Source organism: Sphaerodactylus townsendi, linkage group LG15, assembly GCF_021028975.2.
Source record: "Sphaerodactylus townsendi isolate TG3544 linkage group LG15, MPM_Stown_v2.3, whole genome shotgun sequence".
In the NCBI taxonomy this organism is placed as follows: Eukaryota; Metazoa; Chordata; class Lepidosauria; order Squamata; family Sphaerodactylidae; genus Sphaerodactylus; species Sphaerodactylus townsendi.
The window spans coordinates 20,873,957-20,893,925 of NC_059439.1; the positions used below are offsets into that span (position 1 = coordinate 20,873,957).

Here is a 19,969-nt window from a genome sequence, read left to right on the forward strand (position 1 = left end):
TGAGCAGGGCTGTGGCAAGGACGGGAGCCGCAAGGCCGCCCTTGGCAGGGAAACGAATGCACGCAGGCGCAGGCTGCCACGCACGCCAGTGCACCTCCTGCTAGACTGCTTCAAGTTCTGCGCGCTACTGCGGAGAGGAGGGGCGTAAGGCAAAAATCACGTGGCAAAATCACCCATTAGTAACCCCCTCTCGGCACACACGAATAATTAGTAACCTACTCTCGGGAACCTGTGATAACCTGCTGGATCCCACCTCTGTATATAGGGTATATTTCTCTGTTGCACTGTCCTGGATGGCAGAGGCTAGCCTGATTTCATCAAATCTCAGAAGCTAAGCAGGGGTAGCCCTGATTAGTCTTTGGGTGGGCGACCTCCAAGGAATACCAGGATCACTATGCACAGGAAGCCAACGACAAACCACCTCCATTACTCTCTTGCCTTGAAAAACTTTGCACGCACACATAGTTCATTGTCGCATAATTTACCATTAATAACAGTTAGGGATATTTGAGGATCCTCAGATTTGTGAGTCTGTTTCGGCATTTCGTTGTCTATTTTCAATCCTGTCGGTAGTGATAGAGGCACCGTGTGAGGATTAGATGGTTTGTGTGACAGGGGCCTCTCCAACCTGAAGATTTACTGGAAATTCCCAGCGAAAAGGATTGTCTTGCTTGGCAAAAACACTGCACGTCAAACGTCAGTCCTTGTACGATCTGCCTGGTTCGGGAAATACCTTGACTTCCCAAGGAAGTCGTTTGAGTAGGATTCTGTAAAAGAGTGAGGCCTGTTGGCTGAGCTAACCCGTTATCTGGTGCAGTACCTGCCATTTGCAGAGGCAAGCATTTTGCTTGCTTCCGTTGACAGCAAGCCTGGCTGTGGAATTGGAGGGATCAGGTTTGAGGCAGAAAGTCAATTTGTATTTTCCACAAACCAGGAAACACATCTGCAGGGACATAGGCAAATGTTTTGCTGTTCTCTGCCATTTGCAGGCAGGCACTGTGACAGAAGATGGAGTCATGGCCGTGTGTGTGTATTGCTTGTATATATAAATATATACAGAAGGAAGCTCCTCCTCCCTATGGCCGTGTGTGTGTGTGTGTGTGTGTGTATTGCTTGTATATATAAATATATACAGAAGGAAGCTCCTCCTCCCTATATATATATGTGTTTGTGTGTGTTTATATGTGTATACACAAACACACACATATATATATATATACATATACAGAAGAAGAAGAAGAAAAAGAGTTTGGATTTATATCCCCCCTTTCTCTCCTGCAGGAGACTCAAAGGGGCTTACAATCTCCTTGCCCTTCCCCCCTCACAACAAACACCCAGTGAGGTGGACGGGGCTGAGAGAGCTCCAAGAAGCTGTGACTAGCCCAAGGTCACCCAGCTGGCATGCGTGGGAGTGCACAGGCTAGTCTGAATTCCCCAGATAAGCCTCCACAGCTCAGGCGGCAGAGCTGGGAATCAAACCCGGTTCCTCCAGATTAGATACACGAGCTCTTAACCTCCTATGCCACACACACCCATATATATCCACATATATTTCTATCATTCAGCTTGTTGAAGGGTTCTGGGGAACTCAAGAATTTTCACACTGTTCTGGGTGACTGATTACAAAAAAAATTATAACCCCATTTTTGCACACTTCCTTATAGATGCTTCTCCTTTGGCATTGGCGAAGGGGCCTCCACGGCCCTCATCAAAGGCATCGCTCGGGCAGCCGGAGGCAGTGCTGAATTCATCACAGGCAAGGAGCGCATGCAGGCCAAGGTGAGTATCTGGGAGACTGGCTCTCTCCTTCATCACAGGCCGGTCTCCTTTTATTTCCCCCTGAGGTCTAGATAGCTTGTGAAACTGTGCTAAACAGCAATGAAAAGCTAGCGTTTCCAGCTCACCGTCCTTTAAAAAAACACACAGACTCGCTTGACTGTTGTAGGTTTTCCAGGCTGTATGGCTGTGGTCTGCTAGCTTTAGCTCCTAATGTTTTGCCTGCATCTGTGGCTGGCAATGTCTAGTAAATGCCCAAAGGAGTTATGCCAGCAGCAGATGTGGGCAAAATGTTAAGAGTGAAAGCTACCAGACCACAGCTGTACAGGAAAACCCACAACAGCCAATTGATTCTGGCCATGAAAGCCTTTGACAATACGATTCACTCAGTCTTTCAGTCTTTCCTCAGAGCCTGCTTTGAATGCTACCGGTTGAATTCCGAATCATCTTCAAGGTGTGGGTTTTGACCTTCAAGGCATTGCGCGGCCTGGGACCCTCGTACCTTTGGGACCGCATTACCCCATATGTCCCTACTCGGCCTCTGCGTTCAGCAGAGGCCAATCTGCTGGTGGTCCCCGGCCGCTCAATGATGCGGCTGGCCTCCACACTTGCCAGGACCTTTACAGCACTGGCCCCGGCCTGGTGGAACACCCTTCCTCCAGCTGTCCGGGCCCTGCGGGACCTTGGCGAGTTCCACAGGGCCTGTAAGACTGTGCTGTTCCATCGGGCCTTTGGAGTGTCCAGCCGCTGATATGGTGCCCCCTTACTGCTCTTGCCTTGGTGCTTACATCAGGGTCCCCTCATATTGAGGGGCCCGCCATCCCCCCTTTTGGGGGTAGGTTTTAAATTGGGGTTTTGGACGCCTCTTGTCTATTTATGTATTAACTGTTATTCGCTGTTTTATATGAGTTTTTAGGTTATTTTATTGATTATGGGATGGAGCCTATGTATTTATATTTTGTATATGATCTGCTCCTGCTTGACGTTGGAATTGTGTTGTTCACCGCCCAGAGCCCTTTGGGGACCGGGCGGTGAAGGAAGGAAGGAAGGAAGGAAGGAAGGAGGGAGGGAGGAAGGGAGGGAGTGGGGAGGGAGGAGGAGGAGGAGGGAGGGAGGAGGAGGAGGAGGGAGAGGAAGGAAGGAAGGAAGGAAGGAAAAGGAAGAAGGAAGAGGAAGGAAGGAAGAGGAAAGGAAGGAAGGAAGGAAGGAAGGAAGGAAGGAAGGAAGGAAGGAAGGAAGGAAGGAAGGAAGGAAGGAAGGAAGGAAGGAAGGAAGAGGAAGGAAGGAAGGAAGGAAGGAAGGAAGGAAGGAAGGAAGGAAGGAAGGAAGGAAGGAAGGAAGGAAGGAAGGAAGGAAGGAAGGAAGGAAGGAAGGAAGGAAGGAATAAATGCATCCTTGAATTGATATTGTGGCTTCGTCTTCTTCTCTTGTTCCACTGGACTGGTTTTTCCTAACTTCAACAGCTAATAACATCCAAAGGATTTAGATCTAATGTTTTTTGTGTAGGTGACATTTAATACAGACACTACTGGGAGATGTTGCATGCTTTCTTTTCCTTTAGAAGAAAGTACCATACCATTTTTAAGTGAAAATCATGCCAATGTAGTAAAAGTCACAAGTCTTGTTCAGCCATGGTTCTATCTTCAAGAGGCACGCATAACACCAATTTTGTCTTTCTTATTTGGCCACGGAGCCTTGCTCTCTACCATACACCTCTTTTCACCTTTTTTCTTCTTTCAGGCCCTGCAATCTTTGAAGAAGGCCCTACAGCCAGTGGTAACTGGGATCTCTCTCCGTTGGGACTTGCCTTCCGGTTTTAAAGCTGAGCTGGTGGGGTCCGGCCCTCAGGTCATCTTTGAAGGGCAGCACAGCCTTGTCTTTGCCCAGATCCGTGGAAAGCAAAAGGCAAGCAGCCAGCACCAAGACCCCAAAGACTCACCCTCCATCTCTATCCACCTTTTTTGGCTGACAGAGCTAGGGCGTTTTGAGGCCTTCATTCTGTTCTCATTGATATTCCGAGCAAGTATTACTCCTTTCCATTCTTTCAGCTTTGCCAATTTCTTTTCCTCCGCAGTCCTCAAGTGCCCTGGAGGGGTCTGCTGTGCTTCAGTACAACTTCCAAGACCAGTCTTTTAAAGACACGGTGAAGTTCCCTCTCCAAGCTCAGGAAAGTGACAGGTAGGATACTCTCCTGCATATGCTCCTTGCCATTGGCCAGTGTAATTGGGTAGGCCTGAAGAAGGCCTGAAGATGTGGAGGCCTGAAGAAGAAAATACAGGCCTGAAGATGTGAAGGCCTGAAGAAGAAAATACAGTAATTGAGAAAGTGTTCTATTTCCCCCACCAGGATTTTTTCTAGTTTCTAGAGAGCCAGCGTGATGTAGTGGTTAAGAGCAGGTGGATTTTAATCTGGAGAACCGGGCTTGATTCCCCACTCCTCCACCTGAGTGGCGGAGGCTTATCTGGTGAACCAGATGCGTTTCCACAATCCTACATTCCTGCTGGGTGACCTTGGGCTAGTCACAGTTCTTCAGAACTCTCTCAGCCACACCTACCTCACAAGGTGTCTGTTGTGGGAAGAGGAGGGAAAGGAGCTTGTAAACCACCTTGAGTCTCCTTACAGGAGAGAAATCCAAACTACTACCCCTCTTCTTATTTTATTTTGTTTTAATTAACAGTAGTTCTGATGGGTATGTCCACAGTTTTTAGGAAGCACTGAAAACAAAAACCTCCTCTGAAGTATTTTTTCTGTTCTGATGAGCAAAGTGTTTTCCAAGCACTCCATGGTGCACTGAGAAATCGCATTTGCTTCTGACGTAAAAACTAGAGTGGAAAATGTTTCCTCAATGTTAACATCCCCGATTGTTTTCTGAACCAATCTTTATCTGATACTTCCGTATATTCATCATGCTAAGTTTTGCACCAGAGTGCTGCCATTTTATGTCCTTTGAGGCTGAGAAAATAGGGCCAGGATGGGTACTGGGTCTCATTCTGAGAACCTTTGGGGTGACTTTCCCAAACTGCTTATGTGCAGCAGGTTCCCTAGAGACAACCTAAAATTGCGTACTGTGTGCGGGTCTAAGACAGAGTTCAGAAAGTTGCATTTGGAACAGACACCACGTGAGTTTTGCCAGTGGGTCTCTGTACAAACCAACCAGGTATGAGTGATGGCTTCCATTCCCTTGCCAGTTCAGTCTCAGCAACCAACTCGCAGGCCAGATTTTCCCAAGCATGAGCTAAATATGCTTGTGTAGCTGAGGGGGTCCCATTTTCTTAATATACTTATATACTTAATACTTATTATACTTATCAGTGGACTTAATATACACGGTGCCAGACGTTCAATTTGCCTTCTGCTCTCTCTGCAGGCTCCCTGTTCATCGACTGGCGGCCCGAGCCCTCCTACAGGATCTGGAGGGTACTGGAGAGAAGGATAAAAAAAAACAGCGCCTGGCTCTGGAGACGAGCTTGAGCTCCGGGGTGGTTTGTTCCCAGACGGCCTACGTGGGAGTGAACAAGGAACTGGGTCAGCCAGTGCAGGGGCCCCTTGTCTTCCGAGGCGTCCCGCACGCACGTAAGTTAAAGAACTGGACTTCATCGCAGAAGGGCTCATGAACTGAGCCCAGGGAATTGGCACTGAGAAGACAGAGGTTTTGTGGGTCAGTAGAATGGCAGGCCAGGGGTTTCACCTCTCTTCTGTCCTGGATAAGGTTAGACTTCCCTTGAAAAGCCAGGGTTGCTGTGGTCACCTGAGAAAGCAAGACAGCTGCTGATGCTCGAAGTATGTTTGTCCTGTTTTGGCTGTTGCGTCAGCTGAGCTCACTCCTGTTTCAGTCAGATCCAACCGCAGTGATCTATGGCTTTGTTACATATAGACTGGACTACCGCATCGTAGCCTGCCTAGGATTACCCTTGAAGAGTGTTCAGAAGCTTCAGCTAGAGCAGAATGGTGTGACTAGGCTGCTGGTCATGACCAACAACCCAAGATCACATGTCCCTAGCTCCTCAGCAATTACACCGGCTACCGATCTGCTCAGGAGCCCAATTTGAAGTGCTGGTTTTGAGCTTTAAAGCCCTTCTTGGCTTGGGACCAGCATATCTGAAGGACTGTCTTCTACCGAATGTTCCTGCCTAGGAATTAAGACTGCAGAGAGAGGCCCTCCGGGCTGTGCCACCAATCAAAGATGATTGTGAGTGTACGAAAAAGATCCTTTTTAGAGGCAGTCCCACAGTAATAGAACAACCTCCCCAATGGAGGTGCACCTGTCCCTTCAGCCAAGAGGCAGTTGCATCCAATGTGGTGTAGTGGTTAAGAGTGGCAGATTCTAATCTGGAGAACTGGGTTTGTTTCCCCACTCCTCCACATGAAGGCTGCTGGGTGACCTTGGCCAGTTCTCTCAGAACTCTCTCTGCCCCACCAACCTCAGAAGGTGTCTGCTGTTGAGAGGAGAAGCGAAGAAGCTTGTAAGCCGCTTTGAGACTCTTTATGGTTGAGAACAGTGTAGTATAAATCCAAACTCTTCTTATTTAGGACAGTTTTTATTTAGTAATGTGTTTGGAAGATCTAGTTTTTATGGACAGTCCTCTCCTCCTAGTTTTTATTGATAGTTCTTTCACCCTGCATGTTGAACATGCAGTAGAGGTGCTGCTTCAACCAGTCAACATGATATGCCCAGAGGTGGGATCCAGCAGTTCCCGAGAGTGGGTTACTAATTATTTGTGTGTGCCAAGAGGGGATTACTAATTGGGTCTGCTTTTCCGTTAGAAATTCCATTAAGTCCAAAAATCATAAAGTCCTGTATGTGGCTGGTTAGCGAAGGTAGAAGATGGGACAATTCTCCCTGTTGGGCTGTTTTAAAAACATGCTTTAGAAATATGGTAAAGTTCCTGGTTTAAGGAAAGTGTCCTTCTTTTGATTTCTAGAAACAAAATTAAGTATTTGAAAGTATTAAGTATTTAACAGGCAGTCAATTAGAGGAGAAGTAGTTGTTTCTGTTGGCAGTAGACGATAGGACAGTGGTGGCGAACCTTTGGCACTCCAGATGTTATGGACTACAATTCCCACCAGCCCCTTCCAGCATGGCCAATTGGCCATTCTGGCAAGGGCTGATGGGAATTGTAGTCCATAACATCTGGAGTGCCAAAGGTTCGCCACCATGGCGATAGGACTTGCTATAATTGCCATATAATTATGGACAGAAAGATACCAGCTGGAAATTAGGAACTTTTTTTTACAGTAACAGTTTTTGACAGTAACAGAGAAATTATTAATTCCCCGCCCCTGGAATGCCCGGCCACGCCCCGTCGTGCCCTGCCCAGCCTCAATGGCGCCATGCCATTGTTTGAATCCCACCACCATGGGAACCTGTTACTAAAATTGGATACGCCCCCTAAAATCTGGAGTGGGTTCCATGCTTGTGTTTCTGCCTGTCTCATATATTGTTTATATGCATTAGACCAGGGGTCTTCAAACTATGGCCCTCCAGATGCTCATGGACTACAATTCCCATCAGCCCCTGCCAGCATGGCCAAGTGGTAGGACTCATGGGAATTGTAGTCTGTGAACATCTGGAGGGCCATAGTTTGAAGACCCCTGCATTAGACCAACCTTAAGCAGCTGGTGGGGAGTCACACAGACACCTTTTCTGGTACTTCTCCCCCTCTAGCATGTTATTGGACACCTGGCCAGTGCTGTTTTATGTGATGCCGCGTATGATCAAGAAATGGCATCTTTGATGGTGTGTTACAGCTTTAATGGTCAGCTGCCTTGAATGTCTCCATGAGGACCAAAGGGAAGCTGGCTCAAGCGGCTGCTGTATGATGCTCTAACATGTAAAGCAAGTTCCCACGCGGATTTGACATAAACTGTGGGAGCGACTGCCCTGCCAGCACCGGAAGAAGGTGGCCACTTGCACAGGGGAATCTGTAGAGAGGTTGGAGAGGTTTAGCCACGCTAGCTAAATGGAACCTCCATGTACAGGGGAAGCATACATCTCATGGTAGATGCATACAAGTGGAATTGCTGAACCTGTGTCAGCTGCCAGGGTCTATTCAGCTTTCAACTCAGTGGGGGGGAAAACAGCAGGGAATAATGTGAAAAAATAAAGAAAATTGCCTGATTGCCCCCAGCCTGTCTTTTCCCTCTCAGCTTTGGCTGCTGTGCTCTTATGAAGCCATGTGAACAAGTTATAGAGCAGTGGTGGCGAACCTATGGCACGGGTGCCAGAGGTGGCACACAGAGCCCTTTCTGTGGGCACGCACAGAGTCCCCCCACCCCATATCTAGGCTGGACTGGGCCGCTGGGCTCGATTATTAGCATTCAACCTAAGACCTAGTTTTGGGGAAGCAGTGTAGATAACCCTGATAAGCGCTGTTAAACCCCACTGATTTTCATGCAAAGAAGTAAAGCGCGATCCTTTACCTGGGAGTAAGCTCGGTTGCTGGCAATGGGGCTTGCTTCTGAGTAACCCCTCCTAGGGTCATGATTCACCCGTTGGTAGAGTTGCACAGTTGCTTCAAAGCAGAGCCACCGACTACCACAAAGCTTACTCCTGAGTAACGCACGCCTCGGAGCCAACCGTTTTTTTTCTAAACTAAAATCTCGCTATTCAGGTTAAATGGCTGTGTTGGCCCTTTGAGATAAATATGTGGGTTTTGGGTTGCAATTTGGGCACTCGGTCTCGAAAAGGTTCACCATCACTGTTATAGAGTGATGTTCAATTTGAGCCCCAGGGTGATTTTGTTCCATATGCCGCCATGCACGTGATAGGTGTCGGGGGAATGTGCTATAGGTAACAGAAGCAATGCAACCACTAGAGATCCATTTTGTCTTTTCTTCTTCCATCTAGGCCCCTGTGCTTCAATGCCAGCTCAATATGCCTATAGAGTCCCAGGTGCTTTATGTTTATGTGCCGCTATGCCCGTAATGGACCAATATGCTGAAGGTAACAGAAGATCCCATTCGTCTTTTCTTACTCAATCTAGGCCGCTATGCTGCAATGCCAGTTATGAAGAAGCGATGTGCCCGTGCAGCCCCAGTTGCTTTTTCACGTGCCGCTAAGCCCGTACTGAGTCGGGTTTCAGGTAACAGAAGCAGTGCAAGCTCCAGCTATCCCATTTGTATTCTGGAAACATCAAAGCTCTAAACTTTCTTTAAAAAATTGTGTGTGACCATCCCTGTGTGATGGGGTGAAAGAGAAATTACATATATCAGGACAGACAGCGGTTACCTTGAACTGGACTGTCTCTCCAGTGATGGAATTTCTGTAATGGACCGGTTGGAAAAATCTGGTGTTTTGAGAGAACATGTTTGAAGTGAGGAGTAAAGTGAGGAGCAGCAGTGGCGTCATAGGTTAAGAGCTCATGTATCTAATCTGGAGGAACCGGGTTTGATTCTCCGCTCTGCCACCTGAGCTGTGGAGACTTATCTGGGGAATTCAGATTAGCCTGTACACTCCCACACATGCCAGCTGGGTGACCTTGGGCTAGTCACAGCTTCTCAGAGCTCTCTCAGCCCCACCTACCTCACAGGGTGTTTGTTGTGAGGGGGGGAAGGCCAAGGAGATTGTAAGCCCCTTTGAGTCTCCTGCAGGAGAGAAAGGGGGGATAAAAATCCAAACTCTTCTCTTCTTCTTCTTCTACTGCACCTCATGACAAATAAGGCTGTCCCTTCAAAAATATATAAATCCAAACTCTTCTTCTTCTTCTATTGCCCATCCTGTGTCTCATATGGTGTGTCTCATAGACAGAGGACTAGAGTTGGTGTCAAAAGAACCACAATCCCTTTATTCTCCTTCCCCAATCTCCTTTATTTTTTTAATTAACCTGTATTGACTTTTGAAAACAAATAGAGTGAAACTGATGTTTACAGTTGTTTGTGTGCTTTCAGATTTAAGGTTTATTGTTTTCTTTCTTTCCATAGTTTTTTCGTTCAAATGCAAGGCTGTAGTTAACCTGATACTTAATCAACTTTAAACTTTATGTGTAGAAACAGAATTTTGTATCATATAACTTGCACATAAAAAGGGGAGGGGATGCAAATCTCTGTGGAGGACTGGATAGCAGGATCCTAAGGAAAATACGGAGGAAGCATTTTTCAGGACTGTCGCTGGCAGAGGGAACTCTTACCAGAGCAACTTCAAAAACAGGAGGCTAGAGAGAGCAAAGAAGGATTCTGAAGTAACTAGGGCTTTGCTGCACTCCACACTTTTAAGAATGGCCCCAACCCCTCCAAAGTTCACTGAGCTCCCAGTTGTTGGCTGTTTCCGCATGGCACAGTTACATCAGGGTAGAACCGGGATCGTACATATCGGGGCTATTTTATCCCAGTTTCTGCCTCCGCACAGCTCCCCACTTCTTTCCAGGAGCTGCAGCAGGACCGGGAGGTAATATTCCATTTTGTTCCACATGACTACAGGACGGATTTGAGCATGCCCGGTGTCCCACATTTTTATTTGCTGTTGTTTTTTAGTGGCAGCGGCGAGCAGATCTGAGCATGCCTGGTGTCCCGCAAATCTTTGATAGATCCAAGACTATCCCCTAAATGCATCTCTCTCACACTTGGAAGCTCCTCTCTTTTACCTTCTCTGCAAGATTTCCCGAGATTCCCCTCCTTCCTTTTATCTAATCCAGGGGTAGGGAACCTTTAACACTTAAAGAGCCATTTGGACCCGTTTTCCATGGGAAAAGAAAACACTTGGAGCCGCAAATAATTTTTGACATTTAAAATAAAGATAACACTGTATATATTGGGGGTTTTTTACCTTTTACTCCGCTCATTCTGAGAAGCGCATGGATGTGTCCGCCTTGCTGCCTGCAGGAAACAAGGATAAGAGACCAGCGGCTCAACCTACGCCGTCCGATCAGGAAAGCGCCAACCCGACTCCAGCAGGACGAGAGAGAGGGGAAGCCCGCGGCGCGGCCCAGCCAGCTGCAAGCAGTTGGTGCACCCACCCTGCTGCCTGCAGGGCGGCAAGGATGGGGCCAGCGGCTCAGCTCATGGAGCCGCAGTGCAAGGGCAGAAGAGCCGCATGCGGCTCTCGAGCCGCAGGTTCCCTACCCCTGATCTAATCAGATAGTGTACAGAAGGAAGTATTTCAAACTGGATTTGGACTCTATCAGTTGCTGACAGAGGCGTACCTAGGGAATCATAGAATTATAGAGTTGGAAGAGACCCCAAGGGCCATCAAGTCCAACCCCCTGCAATGCAGAAACATGCAATCAAAGCACTCCCGCCATATGTTCATCCACCCTCTGTTAAAAAAACCTCCAAAGAAGGAGACTCCACAACTCTCTGAGGCAGTGGATTCCACTGTCGAACAGCCTTGACATTCAGGAAGTTCTTCCTAATGTAGCCTGGTGCTTATGGAGGTTGGCTTGTGCTGCTGATTTTCCCTCACATTTCCCCCCACCCCCCACACACAGTGGTCTTGCAGGTTTGCTGCTTCCTTGCTTTGAGGTTAGGGTTAGGGTTAGAGTTAGGGTTAGAGTTGGTCCACTAGAGTCCCCTGTGTTTTTGTATGGGGGGTGTGTGCCAATGAACAATGCTGGCTGCTTTGTTCAGGAGGCATTTCCAGGCTTTTGTGTGGCTGGTTCAGAACGTGCCTTCTCTACCACCACACACACCCCGGTGGGTCAAACGTCCTTGGTTGCCGATTGGTGACAGGGAGTCAGAGGGAGTGGGAGGAAGTGGGGAGGCGGGAAAAACATACCGGGCCTGCTCCAGTGGTGTTTCCATGGCACACGGGGTCACCCAGGGATATTTCAAAAGAATCGCCAATTTGGCGATCTTTGAATATCCTGGGATAAGGGAAATATTGCGAAGCAGCACCGGAGCAGGCTCACGTTAGCTCGGGGAGCCGTGCAGAGTTCACAGCTGCACAGGGGTATTTTGCTCACTCACCCTGGGATATCTTGGCCAGGCGGAAACGGCCTTTGACTCCTTACAGGCAGCCGTTGAATAACAGGGTTTCACTCTGCTGATCACTTTTGACAAACCGACTGTGACTTGAGTCAGAACACGGAGGAAAGCATCTTGGCCAGAAACACAGGCCTGTTTCCTTCCAGACAAGTTGGTGTCTTGGGCCCTGCATGTTTCACACTCCAAAGATGAACCTGGAGTTAGAAACACTGAGAGAAGGAGGATTCCCAGGAAAGCCTTTGTGGTGACTGGAACTGCAGAGCGGGCAGTTCTTCCTCTGTGCAATTCTGCTGTTCACTTTAATATGCAGCCTGTCATTTGGAAGGTGCCCAAAAGACTTGCACATCCAATGTCTCGAGTGGCTGGAATCAGAGCCGAGTGAACTGCCCCCCCATCTCTTTTCTAAGTATCTGGCAGATGTCACCCACTCAGCTTTTTTATTATTTATTTATTTATTTACTTACTTACTTACTTACTTACTTACTTACTTATTTATTTATTTATTTATGGGATTTCTATACCGCCCAATCCCCAAAGGGCTCTGGGCGGTGTACAGCATGGGTTCCACATACAATATATAAACAAAACCCCATTAAATTAAAAGTAAGTTTAAAAGTTTAAATATTTAAAATGCAGCAGTGGTTCAGTAAAATGGCGTCAGCAATACTAGATTGAACCACTCCCAAAAAAGAGGGAACAAGACAGTAACAGAGGTGGGTCCCCTAGATGACAGGAGGACTCCGGCGGAGGAATAGAATGAGAAGGGGCACCTATTAATCAGCGGCTGAACTCCAAAAGCCCGGTGGAACAACTCAGTCTTACAGGCCCTGCGGAATTCACCAAGATCCCGCAGGGCCCGGACAGCTGGAGGGAGAGTGTTCCACCAGGCAGGGGCCAAGGCTGAAAAACCACAATGGCCCGAAGTGGAAATGACCCGCGTCGATGAGGGGCCAGGAACCACCAGTAAGTTGGCCTCTGCTGAACGCAGAGGCCGAGTAAAATTTATATGGGGTATTGTCTGGTCCCGAAGATCACGAGGGTCCCAGGCCGCGTAAGGCCTTAAAGGTTAACACCCACACCTTGAAGATGATTCGGAACTCAACTGGGAGCCAGTGCAGGCTGCACAGCACAGGTTGGATGTGATCACAGTAAGAAAAGCCCTATGTGAGCAAGCCAGTACGCCGCATGCTGGACCAGCTTCAGTTTCCGGATCAAACGCAAGGGAAGGCCCGTGTTTAGCATTCCTTAGTTTTCTTTTATAAATCTTAGGATTTGTGAGGTCTAGAAGCCTGATCATCAAAACGGAGCTTTGAAAACACTCTCAGGCAACAAACTAGGGTCTGTTTCAGGTAGCTGACCCCATACAAGAAGAAGCCCAGTCAGGGTAGAGGTAATGCAGGGTGCTTCTTTCCTTGAATTAGAAAACCAGTTGCAGAAAGCAAGGAGAGACATCAGCTTCAAGGGAACTTTCAGAGAAAGCCAGAACAATTCTAGAAATTTGAATCTATTCTTTCCATTTTCACAGCAACGCTGGGATATGAAGATGACGAGCCCGGTAATGTATTATTATTATTATTATTTTATTTTATTAAACTTATAGGCCGCCTTATCCCGAAGGGCTCAAAAGGATTTCTGACACATGGAGGGGGATAGAGAGAACTGAGGAATTGCTGGACAACCAAAGCCATCTCATATCACTATTTATGACTTAGAGTTGTTTAAGAGAAAATCAGATATTACTTGTGCAGTGCCATTAAACTTAATCCATCAGGGAGTCCAAGAGTCATAAGTGAGAACCATAATAAGTACAAGGATGTCTATACAAGGAGAGGAGGGATGTTTGAATAGAACCAGAGGTGGGATCCAGCAGGTTCTCACCAGTTCCCGAGAGTGGGTTACTAATTATTTGTGTGTGCTGAGAGGGGGTTACTAATTGGGTCTGCTTTTCCGTTAGAAATTCCATTAGGTCCAAAAATCATAAAGTCCTGTTGTTTCCTGTGTGGCTGGTTAGCGAAGGTAGAAAATGGGATAATTCTCCCTGCTGGGCTGTTTTAAAAACATGTTTTAGAAATATGGTAAAGTTCCTTGTTTAAGGAAAGTCTCCTTCTTTTGATTTCTAGAAACAAAATTAAGTATTTGAAAGTATTAAGTATTTGACAGGCAGTCAATTAGAGGAGAAGTAGTTGTTTCTGTTGGCAGTAGACGATAGGACTTGCTATAATGAGTTTAAATTATGGAAGAAAGATTGATACCAGCTGGAAATTAGGAACTTTTTTTACAGAAAGAGTTTTTTACAGTAACAGAGAAATTATTAATGCCCCGCCCCTGGAATGCCCGGCCACGCCCCTGTTGTGCCCCGCCCAGCCACATTGGCACTACGCCACTGTTTGAATCCTACCACCGTGGGAACCTGTTACTAAAATTTTTGGATCCCACCACTGAATAGAACTTTCGTTTACTAAGACTGTAGCCATAGCTGGTCAATGCCGCCAACTTCTGTAGTGGCCATTATAAAAACTTGCACCAGTACGTTCCGTGCATTAACAATGGCCATTTGTGCACTTAAGTCTGCAATGTGGCTGAGTGCTTCACTGTGGAGTTTCCCCCATGGTTCTTCGTTTTAAAAAGAGACTGCTGCTGTGAGGTTTCGACCTCTTTGATTGGCATTTTTGCCTACCTGTTGTTTCCTAAGAGGTTGCAAAACCCAGAAGGAGAGTTACTGGCTGATGAGCTTCGCAGGGAAAGAGAAGCTGTAGGAAAGGTGGTGTATTGCCAGCATTTGACAAGCACACAGCTTCTCTGATCTGCAGCCCAGTGCCTTTTAGAGAGATGAAGAAAAATGCATGAATGAAAGTCTACGGCAAAGGGAAGGTAAGCTCGCTGTGAGGCAGAATGCAAGGGCGCAAATGGCCATTGTGTTACAGCCAGAGCTTTGTGGCTGGAGCCTCATGTTACGTAGAAAGTACTTTTCCCGATAGGAGTTGTTTCCATTAAGAAGGAAATCTCCCCAAGCAAGCAATAAGAGTTGAAGGACAGACATCATGTTAAGTCTAACCTAGTTTATTGCCTTCAGCTCTGATTCTGAACACACAGTGAAATCTGGATTTCTGTTCTGGAATAAAAGGCATTGCAACACTGAGATCAAAATCCTATAACCAAAGAGATGTATTTGGGTGCATATTGTTTCATAATTCTTGTGACTGCTCTTTCCAGCCCTAGAATTGGAAGACGAGGAAGAGGAATCCCCTCTCTTGAAGCTGGTCTCCCTGCAGAATGCAGATGGCTCCTGGGTCCTCGATTCCAACCTGGCCAGTGTGCTGGGTTTGAAAGAGGCTGACATTATGAGCAAAACACCTGAGCAGGTAAGTTCTGTGGCAAGGCCAGAACCAGGCAGTTGAGTGAGAAACGGCACTCTTAAGGATCCATTTGCCTGGCTTGAGAGTGATGAGCAGACATTTAAGTTAAGCCTAGCCCAGTGGTGGCAAACCTATGGCACGGGTGCCAGAGGTGGCACTCAGAGTCCTCTCTGTGGGCACGCGCAAACAGAGTGCCCCCCCCACACACATCTAGGTTAACCTGGATTGCTGGACTCTATTATTAGCATTAAACCTAAGACCTAGTTTTGTGGAAGCAGTGTAGGTAACCCTGTTAAGCGCTGTTAAACCCCACTGATTTTCATTTTGAAGAATTAAGCACGATCCTTTACCTGGGAGTAAGCTCGGATGCTGGCAATGGGGCTTGCTTCTGAGTAAACCCTCCTAGAGTTGTGATTCACCCGTTGGAAGAGTTGCATGGTTGCTTCAAAGCAAAGCCACCGACTACTACCAAGCTTACTCCTGAGTAACGCACGCCTTGGAGCCAACCGTTTTTTCTAAACTAAAACCTCAGTATTCAGGTTAAATTGCCATGTTGGCACTTTGCGATCAATACGTGGGTTTGGGGTTGCAATTTGGGCACTCGGTCTCGAAAAGGTTCGCCATCACTGGCCTAGCCCATTTTTATTGCCTGTGAGAACATAAGAACATAAGAACAAGCCAGCTGGATCAGACCAGAGTCCATCTAGTCCAGCTCTCTGCTACTCGCAGTGGCCCATCAGGTGCCTTTGGGAGCTGTAGTTTTATTCCAAACCTACAGAGAAGTCAGATTTCAGTTCCAGGAAAAGAAAAGAGGAAAGGGAGGTGAACTGATTTCACCATGGTCTGCTCAGTGAAAACAATAACATTCAATCATTGTTAATGGAAACCAGTTTCACATGCTTATTTGTACCCCAACCAAAAACCTAACTTCAGAATTGTTGCTTGAACATGGTTAAGTGTAGGGCTGGTTCAGAGCCTGTGAGTGGGCAGAACTCAGTGTCTCTCTTCTTTCTCCCCTCCCCCACCAGGTGCCCCCCAGTGCATGGGCAACCGTGCTGGCCATCCTGTGGCTCCACTCCAGAGCAGCAGAGCAGAGGGATGAATGGGAGCTCTTGGAAGCGAAAGCACTCAACTGGCTTCAAGCAAGTGCAGGTGAGGTGTTGTGCCAGGGATTCATAAGGGGAGTTACTAGCAGCCATGCTGCAAATTTGGTCCCTTTACCTTGAAAAACACTCCCCTCTTCAAAGAACCCAGAAAATATTCTGTGTAGGCTTCCTATGCTGAGAATTTTTTTCTCTGTGATTCTCAAGTCTGGCATAGATCCACTTTAGTCTATGGTTGTAGAGCTCTGGAGGGGGACTTTTCTTGAAGTAGAGGCACCAGATTTGCTGCATAGCTGCTGGAGACTGTCCTTGCAACAACACACAAGTTTAGTAAAGACTGGGTTGGGGTCTAATTTGACGGACCCCCAAATGAAGGGAAAATGGAGGCCATTTACCCAACTTAGGGGGTTCAACTAAGGAGAGCTTTGTTGTGAATTTATCTTTTTTTAAAGGCCCCATCGGAGCCCACAAAAATTTCCCTTAGACTAAAATGAATCTATATCAAATTCAAGAATCACTCAGAGAAAAATTTCCCGGCATAGAAATCCTAATTAGTTTTTTTCCTTTTTTTAATGTCTGAAGGAGTTGCTGCCTCTCTCCTGTACTAAAGCAAAAAATCTCCACATTCTTAAATAAGAGTCCAGAAACAAGATCTCCAACACACACTAGAACATTCAACCTGGAAGGGAATCTAGTTCCCTTTTCATCCCGGAGATGTGCTAAAATGTGGTTTGAGTTCATTGTGCTTGCGGTGAAAGACTCTTAATGCTTTCTCTGTCTGTTGCAGGGTCTCGGCTAGCAGAGTGTGTGAAGACTGGCAATGCAGTGCTGGGCAGCAGCGTGAGCCCTCAGACATTTGGTCTCTGAGCTCTCTAATCCCTTGTGCCTTAAAACTGCAATTCGTGCTTTGATCCTTTTTCTTAGCCTGCCCAAGTGTAACCAGCTGCATCTATGATAACTTGACTGGATTTCCTTGCCAGTCCTTCATTCTGGTGCATGAGTGTCTTCTCTTCCAGTGTATTGGACTATCTTGTACTTGAAAGCTCTTTCCCCAGCCGTGAGGTGCCTTATGGTCCCAAATTGTCTTTTCCCAGCTTGTGCTATGTGGCAGGCTCAGTAATCAAACTCTGCACTTTATATGCCCTCTGGTGATTAAAATTTAGCATTAGTTTTATACGGAGAATAAATCGGAAGTGAGTTATATTTCTGCTAAGAGGCTGGAAGCAATAAATACGTTGTGTGATGGGCAGTTTCTTCTACAAACCAAAGGAAAAAAATTCATCCCAAGGAAAAATAAAAGGAAAATTCAGTCTGTTTATTTCTTTATTTACGTCTGTTTTTTTTTTATTTCTCTGTTTATTTCTGTTTGTTTCTAAAGAAGGTTGGAGGTTTTGAAATAGAGGCTGGATGAACATATGTCAGAAGTGCTTTGATTGTGTGTTCCTGCATTGCAGGTGGTTGGACTTGATGGCCCTTGGGGTCTCTTCCAACTCTATGGCCCTTTCCGCATAGGAATGGAATACACAGCGCCCTGAGGGCGGCAAGCACTTGCCGTCCCCAGGGAATCAATCACACAGGGGGTGCAGCACGAAAAGCCGCCTTGGCACGAGCGACGCAAAGCCACTGCTTTCCAACCTCGCTTCCCCAGCGAGGTTTATGGAAAACAGCAGCTTGGAGCCGCTGCCGTGCGAACGGCAGCGGCTCCAAGGCGCCTTCCCTCCCCTCATGTCCGGACGACCTATCTGTCCTGCGGCCCTCCGGCGCATCACCAAGGCCTGGGGACATGCCCCCTCTGCCCTGCAACTCCAGGAAGCGATTAAGCAGGGAACGGAAGCGTGTCCCTACAACCTCAACAACAACCAGAGGGCCGCAGGACAGGTAGGTCGACCTGACGGCTCAGCTCTGCACCGTCGTCCTGGGAGGTTCTGGGATCGTTCATGCGAACGGTCCCAGAGGGGTCGGGTCGGCGTCATCTATGCCGACCCGACCCCTTCCGTCGCCGTGCAGAAACGGCCTAAGACAGGCCACACGTGCCCTTGTGGGCTCAGGGCGGCTGCCAACATGGAATAATAACAATAAATACCAACACAACTTATAATATCTGTAACAATACATTCAGATGGCATTAAAACGCTAACAATTAAAACAGAGATAAGTTCCCTATGGTATACTGCTCAAAAATAAAGAAAGGGGAAGAGGGAGGCCAGCTACATGGAACAAAACACACACACACACACACACATATATGCCTGCTTTTCCCTAAAGCATCTCATCCCCCAAGGTGGTTCAGAAGGGTAGGAGGGTAGAAGGCTTTTAGAGAGGCATGGGGTGACCACTGAAATAGTTTGACCTCTGACTATTGGTCTGGATGTGGGGGAAGAATACTGGCAGACTCAGCTGGGAAGAATGAATCCGATGCACAAGAACAGCGCAACAATGCAGAGGAAGCAGTCCTTCAAGCATGTGAACCTGAAGGTATGGAGAACTGTGAAGCGGGGTACCGTTGCCTTCTTTCCAGCCCAGCTGGTGGACCAAGTAACACATGAGCAGTCCACGAAAAGAACTTCAGAAATGTATATATACACATACAACTCTTCTGAACTCCCAGAAAAAGATGAGAGGGCATTGGGTTCGGGTAGCGCATGTTCCATACCATTACTCTCTCCATATTTATTATTTTGGCTCCTCCCATCCCGTTCCAGTAAGTCTGGAATTCTGCCCCTAATTCCTCTGCCTTTACCAACCCCCCATCAATGTTCCCTTGCTATTTCAGGGCTTTGCTTTCTGGCGCTTTTCCGATTCATTCCCTTGATATGTTGAAATGTTTGTTTTACAAGTCCCAACTACGGATCCATATAATGTGTGCATTTGGTAAGGCAGAACCACAAACGGGAGAGGGCGAATCACCACGAAAAGGTGAATGTTAATAGAAACATACATTGCTTGCGTGCGCCTTTTGTTGGTGACCACAGGGTGGCGCTCGGCACACACAGAACATTGAAATCCCTGTCCATGTTTGAGAATTATAGAAAGGTATTCCTGTAGGGCACAGGTGTCAAACTCGCGGCCCTCCAGATGTTATGGACGACAGTTCCCATCATCCCCTGCAACCATCCTGCTGGCAGGGGATGATAGGAACTGTAGTCCATAACATCTGGAAGGCACGAGTTTGATACCTAGAAAGCAGCTGTGTGTGACCTCCATTCTTGAAAGAGGGGGGCAGGGTTGGGGGGGAAGCCCAGGAAAGTCCAACCAAGGAGTGGTTGCCAGGAGCCAGCCCCCCCTTGTGCTTTTCAGAAAAGTGGGGGAGACTATGGGGAAGAGGGGACCAGACATGATGTCTTGCACATCTGCCAGCCCCAGCTTCCCAGCGCTCCTGGGAGAGGGGGTCCGACCCCTGTGCAGAGTGGATGCCAACAGCCCGGGACAGCGCCACTCTGACCGCCGCCTTCGCACGGGACCTCATGTACAGGTTGTGGGGGGCCCGCTAACTTTCTGAGGCTCTTTGGCCAAGGGGCTCCTGTACAAAAGAGATGCCAGCAGCCCGGGACGACGCTTCTCAGGACGCCGCCTTAGCACGAGACCGCAGGTGGAGGTTGTGGGCGACTCTGCTAACGTTCCAAGCCTCTTGGAGCTGGAAGGCCCTTTGGACAATGGAGCCAAGAGCCTAGCCTAGGGCGACCTTTCTCAGGCGCCGCCTTCGCACGAGGCCGCACGTCGAGGTTGCATAGTGTCGGAGCCTCTTTGGAGCAAAAGCCCCTTTGCAGAGTGACGCCCAGAGTCTGAGATGCGCTTGTAGTTCATGCCTTTGGCCAC

At 47.7% G+C, this 19,969-nt stretch overlaps 1 protein-coding gene across 6 annotated transcripts in view; it reads left to right on the forward strand.

Annotated features, from left to right (window-relative positions):
* Nucleotides 1–17,479, forward strand: part of VWA5A (von Willebrand factor A domain containing 5A) — a 29,769-nt gene extending 12,290 nt beyond the window's left edge. For 3 of the 6 annotated variants that reach the window (XM_048518016.1, XM_048518019.1, XM_048518020.1), the window contains exons 11-20: nt 1,665–1,779; nt 3,517–3,681; nt 3,851–3,954; nt 5,144–5,349; nt 8,624–8,668; nt 8,760–8,858; nt 13,220–13,249; nt 14,908–15,056; nt 16,079–16,202; nt 16,941–17,479. In XM_048518016.1, coding sequence (XP_048373973.1) covers nt 1,665–1,779; nt 3,517–3,681; nt 3,851–3,954; nt 5,144–5,349; nt 8,624–8,668; nt 8,760–8,858; nt 13,220–13,249; nt 14,908–15,056; nt 16,079–16,202; nt 16,941–17,020 — 1,117 coding nt within the window. In that variant the 3' untranslated portion in view covers nt 17,021–17,479. Of the gene's footprint in view, nt 1–1,664; nt 1,780–3,516; nt 3,682–3,850; nt 3,955–5,143; nt 5,350–8,623; nt 8,720–8,759; nt 8,859–13,219; nt 13,258–13,314; nt 13,615–14,907; nt 15,057–16,078; nt 16,203–16,940 lie in introns of those variants that run through there. The other 3 variants (XM_048518018.1, XM_048518017.1, XM_048518022.1) reach the window with 3 other exon arrangements.
* Nucleotides 17,480–19,969: the final 2,490 nt, after the last annotated feature.